Source organism: Lipotes vexillifer, unplaced genomic scaffold, assembly GCF_000442215.2.
Source record: "Lipotes vexillifer unplaced genomic scaffold, Lipotes_vexillifer_v1.1 scaffold796, whole genome shotgun sequence".
Lineage (NCBI taxonomy): Eukaryota > Metazoa > Chordata > Mammalia > Artiodactyla > Lipotidae > Lipotes > Lipotes vexillifer.
In genome coordinates, this window is record NW_006773072.1 from 2,890,563 (window position 1) to 2,896,897 (window position 6,335).

At 48.7% G+C, this 6,335-nt stretch overlaps 1 protein-coding gene across 1 annotated transcript in view; it reads left to right on the top strand.

Moving 5' to 3' along the window:
- Positions 1–6,335, top strand: part of TG (thyroglobulin) — a 249,251-nt gene that overhangs the window by 94,259 nt on the left and 148,657 nt on the right. Inside the window, exons 30-34 of the mRNA XM_007447997.1 lie at positions 1,483–1,620; positions 2,488–2,664; positions 4,070–4,181; positions 5,179–5,258; positions 5,961–6,104. Coding sequence (XP_007448059.1) covers positions 1,483–1,620; positions 2,488–2,664; positions 4,070–4,181; positions 5,179–5,258; positions 5,961–6,104 — 651 coding nt within the window. The remainder of the gene's footprint in view (positions 1–1,482; positions 1,621–2,487; positions 2,665–4,069; positions 4,182–5,178; positions 5,259–5,960; positions 6,105–6,335) is intronic.

Here is a 6,335-nt window from a genome sequence, read left to right on the forward strand (position 1 = left end):
TTTTCTTCCGCTGTTGTCTTAGGGGGTGGTGTGCGCGTTCCTACCTATGCCAGGTATGTTTCAGCAGGGAGACAGGCATGCAAACCAGCCATGGTACAGTAGCATGGGAAGCAATAACCCAAAGGGCGGTGGCTGCACAGAGGAGGGGCTGGCGACATGGTTCCTGGGGTCTCTGTTTGCACTAAACTTCTGGCCCTGCCAGACATCATACACTTTTATCCCCTTTGGTGATAGCTGTTGGTGAGGAAACCCAGCCTTTGTGAGCCTGCTTTAAGTGGCCTGAAGCGTGGGCTCCTGAGAAGATGCTGCAGTCCAAGGCAACGTGGGGTATGCATGGGCTGTAGAGCTCCTCATTCCAGAGCCCCAAGCTAAGGGATACTGTAAACCTGCCCCAGCTCATTCCATGATCCGCTTTATGCCCCCAGTGAAAGCCCCTCTGGGAAGTCAGAGCCCTCATGAGGTGCAGAAATGTGCCCCTACTCCTGGGCTGGGATGCTAGATCCCTCAACGCTGGAGACCCTCTTTATAGAGCCACTGAACATCAGAGCAGGAGGGAGCAATGTTGGTCCTTGAAGCCCAGGAGGACTAGGCAGGTGACGAGGAAGGGGGTAAAGGGCAAGTGAGCATGGACAGTAGTCCTGGGGCAGCAAACAGTGAGGTGATGAGCTGGAATTACCAGTGTTCTGGGAGCAGAATAGCGATTAACTACACGATTAATGTAGTGTAATGTACATGCTTCTTGAGTGTGAGTTGAAGCAATCAGAGATGAGGCTCCAAATGCAGGTAGAGCCCGGACCAAGAAGAAAGCTTGGATTTCCATCCCGTGGGCAGTGGTGTACCCAAGAAGAGCCTTCAGCCAGAATCATGGCATATGGAGACACAAAGAAAGATGGGGGTGAGGTGAGGTGGGGGATGTGAAAGCTGGAACTTTCAAGTCTGGGGCTGAGCGGAGCTGAGAGCTGTCTTCACAGATGAAGGCTGCCATTGGGAGGAAGTTAGAACTTCCATGTGGCTTCGGAAGACAGAAGGAGCATCAGTGGTTCACACTTACAAAGGGGCAGATTTGGTTCCTCGACTTCCTAATGATGGGGTGGATGGCTGCGGTGGGCACGACGTCATGCAGGGCTGCAGGGACCTCGGCCAGAAATATCGTGGGGAAGAGTTCTGCCTTAGGTGAGAAGTTAAACCAGATGGCTCCCAAGTTTTCTCCCCAACCAAGATTCTAAGGTTTTGCAACTCCATAATTTTTAGGGCTTTCTGGGACCTTCTGAATCTTCCCTGCCTGACAAGACTCCCAACCCTATTGACTCCAGACATGCTGTGGCCTCACACAGCCTGCAAGTGTGTGTGTGTGTGTGTGTGTGTGTGTGTGTGTGTGTGTGTGTGTGTGTGTGGCACACAGACAGACAGACAGACAGAGAGACAGAGATTTTCACCATGGAGATAAAGGCAAAGGAAGTTGACTTGCCCCTTCTTTTTCAGATTTGACAACAGAGCTTTTCTCCCCTGTGGACCTTAACCAAGTCATTGTCAATGGAAACCGATCCCTGCCCAGCCAGCAGCACGGGCTTTTCAAACACCTGTTTTCGCTGCAGCAGGCAAATCTGTGGTGTCTTTCTCGTAAGTATCCTTAGACCTCATCCTCCTCCTTCTCCACCCTGTGGTCAGGCATCTCAGGCCTAGTTTAAAAACTCTTGAGACACAGATATGATCAAATTCAATAGCATAACTCAGGGGTCACTTCAGTGTTAGTGTCATGGGTGATACAGAAGACAGGACATAACCCGTATCTTCAAGAAGCGAATCGTGGAGTTAGTCTCTACTCTGCTCTCAGAACCTATCATCCATCCACCCACCCATCCATCCATCCACCCATCCATCCATCCATCCATCCATCTGTCATCCATCCATACATCCATACATCCATTCATCCATCCATCCTTTACCTAACAGGCACATGCTGTGTTGCGCAGGTGCTATGATCTAGGCCTTGTGTTTCACCTTGGGAATGAGAAAATAAAAATCAGCCAGATGCCTCCCCATTGGGGAGCTCACGTGTGCCAGTGGCAAAGTCTGACACGGGACTGGGAACAGGGGAGATTGTTCACAACGCCACCAAATTTTACATCCTGTGGCCTGTGGTCTGAGGTCCTGACTGCCTCTGAGATGGTCCTGGGCAGATCCAATGGAATTTAACCCTCTCTGCTCCCATATTGCTGAGTTTCCAGCTGACCCCTCACCCTCTTGGACTTTGCCTTTTTTCGGAGCCACCTGGAATCCCTGTTTCATGCATGGCCCTCTCCCCAGCTAGGAGAACCCTAGTGTTTTTCTTGGGCCTTCCAGACTGGACAGCCTTGACTGACCTAGGCCTCTTCCCTGCCTGGGAGGAGTCCCCACGGGGCATTTCCCCCAGAAGATCCTGTAGAGGTAACCCTCCACTGCTGGCCTCCCTATAGGACTAACACCCGACTGTTCTCTTGCCTGTAGGCTGTGTCCAGGAGCCCTCTTTCTGTCAGCTGGCGGAGGTAACAGACAGTGCACCCTTGTACTTCACCTGCACCCTCTACCCAGAGGCCCAGGTGTGTGATGATGTCATGGAGTCCAGTCCCAAAGGCTGCAGACTGATCCTGCCCCGCAGGCCAAGTGCCCTCTTCCAGAAGAAAGGTGGGTGCTTGGTTGGATCAACCCAAACTGCGTTTTTAGTGGGCTGCTGGCTCTGTGGCTTTTTACAAATATCCAGATCAGTTCTTCTTCTTTGAAAGATAGACTTCCCTGGCGGTCTAGCTGTTAAGACTCTGCGCTTCCACTGCAGGGGGTACGGGTTCGATCCCTGGTCAGGGAGGTAAGATCCCGCAGGCTGTGTGGAGAGACCAAAAAAAAAAAACTGTCTAAAAGTAAAGTTACCCAGGCTTCTTGTAGAGATGCAAAGGCATTTAGAAATGCATCAAATTAACTAGAGAGAATAATCTCACTCTGGAATCCCACTGCTCATAGAAATCATGTTTTTTGCACATAGCAGGTGGAATTCCAATTGGCCATTTGTTAGAGAAAATCCCAACAACTGTGGCTTCAACCAGATAGAAGTTGATTTTACCCCTTTGAGAACATTAATGATACTATTTGGGTGGAGGGGGGTTCACCTTGCCCAGTCTTCATTTCCTCCATCATGCTGAGATCTTTCATTTACTGTTCTATCTTCCTTGCTGGAGGCCTTTCTCAGGTGTCTGGTGACCCTTGATTTTTCCACTTAAATGTAAGACAGGGGCCCAGAAGCTAACTGGGAAGCTCTGAGTGTGTTGTGGGAGCTTGTTGACTTGGGCTTTCTTGGTAGGATAATCTAGTTGGGCCACCGTTTGGGGACTCCCTCACGTCCGTATGTCTAGGCCCTTCCTCCAGAGGAATCTTGCAATATCTGGCCTGGGGGTGTGAGCCTGGCTGCTTGTGGTTTAGATGCAAAATAAGATTGGAAAATTAGGGGATCTCAATATTCACCATGTGGACTGACTGGAAAAAATACCCCGGCTTCGGTGTGGTACCCCCTCCATTACAACTCAACCTGGCACCCCCGAGAGACCCCATCCTTCCATGGTAGGAAGGGGCAGTTGTTGGCTGTGGAAAAAAGAGGACGGCCTCTGGAGACCTAACTGCTTCTGCAGAAGCTTTCCAGCCCATTCTGTTTTAGCTCACTTTCATCCCACTGCTGCTGATACTGAAACTTTTGGGGATTCCAGAAGGTGTATGGGGTTGCTTCTCAGTTCTTCCCACAGAAAAGTCGAGAATTCAGCTTTCTTAGATTTATTAGGTCAACTTTTACTCCTCTGTGTTTTTTCTAGCTTCCAAAATTTCTCTCTCTCCCCTCTCCTATCCTCTTTTGCCTTGGGGGTATATGCCTTCACTATTATTTTAGTGAGATTTGGGGTGGGAGTAGACTGTAAGTACATGGGTTTAATATGCCATCTTAATGGGAAGCTTCCAGTACGGTTTGTATACCATTGTCCCCCTACAAAAGTATCTTTATGGCTACAGCACATCTCTCCTTACATAATATGTCTTTCTTCCCTCTGTGTAGTTGTACTGCAAGATAAAGTGAAGAATTTTTACACTCGCCTGCCGTTCCAAAAGCTGACGGGGATTTCCATTAGAAACAAAGTGCCCATGTTTAACAAATCCATTTCCAATGGGTAAGCTGTTTCCATTCACTCCCGCCCCACTGCAATACTTAATAATGACCCTTCTGTTTTCATAAAGATGGTGATATAATATCAGTTAAAGGCACAAGCATAAAAGACTGAAAAACCCAAAGCAAAGGGTGAAAAAGTAATAAGGAGGTAACTATCTAAAAACCACAGCTAAGGTCAGTTACTAATAGTCAGCACAACATTTAGCCCTGAATATCTGGTCAGCTGACGCAAAAGGGAAACACTGACCCGTGTTTTATCAGTTAATACAAGTTATCAAGCATTGTAATAAAGTTGATCAGCGAAGTCTTCCTGTGCTGCACTCAAAATCCAGAGAGCAAGCAGAACTTTCAACGGGACCATAGGCATATCAGGACTTTTAATTTATTTAATTTTTTATTTAAAAAATGTATTTTACAATTGATTTAATTAGTCAGCTGTAATTTAGTTGTTTTCATTAAAGGTGATGTTTCTCTCCACCAGTCTGTGGCTCTCACCCATCAGAATTACCAGGAGGACTTTTTACAAACTGCATTCCTGGGTCCTACCCTGGACTTACTGAATCAGCATTTACAGGGGGCTCAGGAATCTGAATTTTAACTAAGCTCCCCCTGTTGAAGTTACAATTTGAGACTCATTGATCTATGAATTGTTGATGTACGAAGTGTTGTTGGTTTATGAAACTATGCCATGCTGCTGGCATTTAAGATCTGCTTTTGAAAATGCAGATTAAAAGATGATACAGGATAGTCTGCCTTGAGTTCTGGCTGGGCACCACCCATGCCGACAGGAAGGGGGCCAAGAAGGAGGGTGGGAAACCGGGATCAGTCTGACCCTGGTGCTGGGTTGGGGGCTGCGGGAGCAGAGCGTGTGTGTCTGGACTCAGGAAAGGGTCGTCATAGAGCGCAGGCCCCCAGAAGTCAGTGGCAGCGACTCAGCCCCGCCCCATAGGTCCTGCCCAGCACCAGCCTCCAGGCCTGCTCTTTTCCGCTTCCGCCAGCTTCTTCGAATGTGAACGACTGTGTGACGTGGACCCGTGCTGCACCGGCTTTGGCTTTCTGAACGTTTCCCAGTTAAAAGGTAATAATGGTAACTCCCTCTGGTCTGCATACAGCACTTTACAGTCTAGAAAACCCGTTCACATCTACAGTCTGATCTAATCTTCAACACCTCCTCGTGTGGGTGGGGAGGAGTGCCCTTCATTCACAGATGGGAGGTGGGGGCTTGGAGAGGGGAGGTGGCTAGTAAACATGGTAGCTGGGACACGGCTCCTGGCCAGGTGCCCGGTCAGCGTTACGCGACTCTTCCTTCTGACCCAAGTAGCCTTCCTGCCATGGCTCACTTAGCTGTCTTCTGCTCAGCTTTCAAGACCTGGGTCAGGCAGCTTGGTAGGGTGAACTTTGGATCCATCCATGTGATCTGCATTTAAATCTTGATTCTGGACAAGTGACTTAATCTCTCTGAGCCTTGGTTTCCTTATCTGTAAATAGGGAGAGAAATGTTACCCTCCTCCTAGGGCTGAGTGAGGACCAAGGAGTATGATGCAAACACAGCCCCAGCATAGCCCTAGGCACACGATGGGTCTGTGCCGTCTCCATCGATGTCCTCTTTGATCAGAAGCTCATTAAGGTAGCGGGTTTTTCATCAGTGACTAAGATCGTCACTGGAATAGTGTGCTGCACCTCAAAAGTCTGCTGAAGGATGAGTTTGCAGAATTTCTCTCATTCCGTTAGCATCTTCCATCATGATCATTTCCCTGGTCCTGGTTATTTTTTGCTCCAGGAGGAGAGGTGACCTGCCTAACTCTGAACAGCTTGGGAATCCAGATGTGCAGTGAGGAAAATGGAGGGGCCTGGCGCATTCTGGACTGTGGCTCTCCCGACACTGAGGTCCGCACTTATCCCTTCGGGTGGTACCAGAAGCCTGGTAAGTGATATTCTCTGAACAGCTGCATGGACACCTTTAGTTGACTGCTTCTCAACTGTATATTAGGATGATGTCCTTGGCCCCGGGAGGAGATTAGTCAGGATTCACTGGGTGCAAAGCAACACAGACAGATTCTATTTAACTTAAGCAGAAAAGGAATGTGTTGGAAGTCTGCTTGTAGACAAAATGGAAGATGTCCAACTAGGTCTCAGCTCCATGGATGTATTCAGC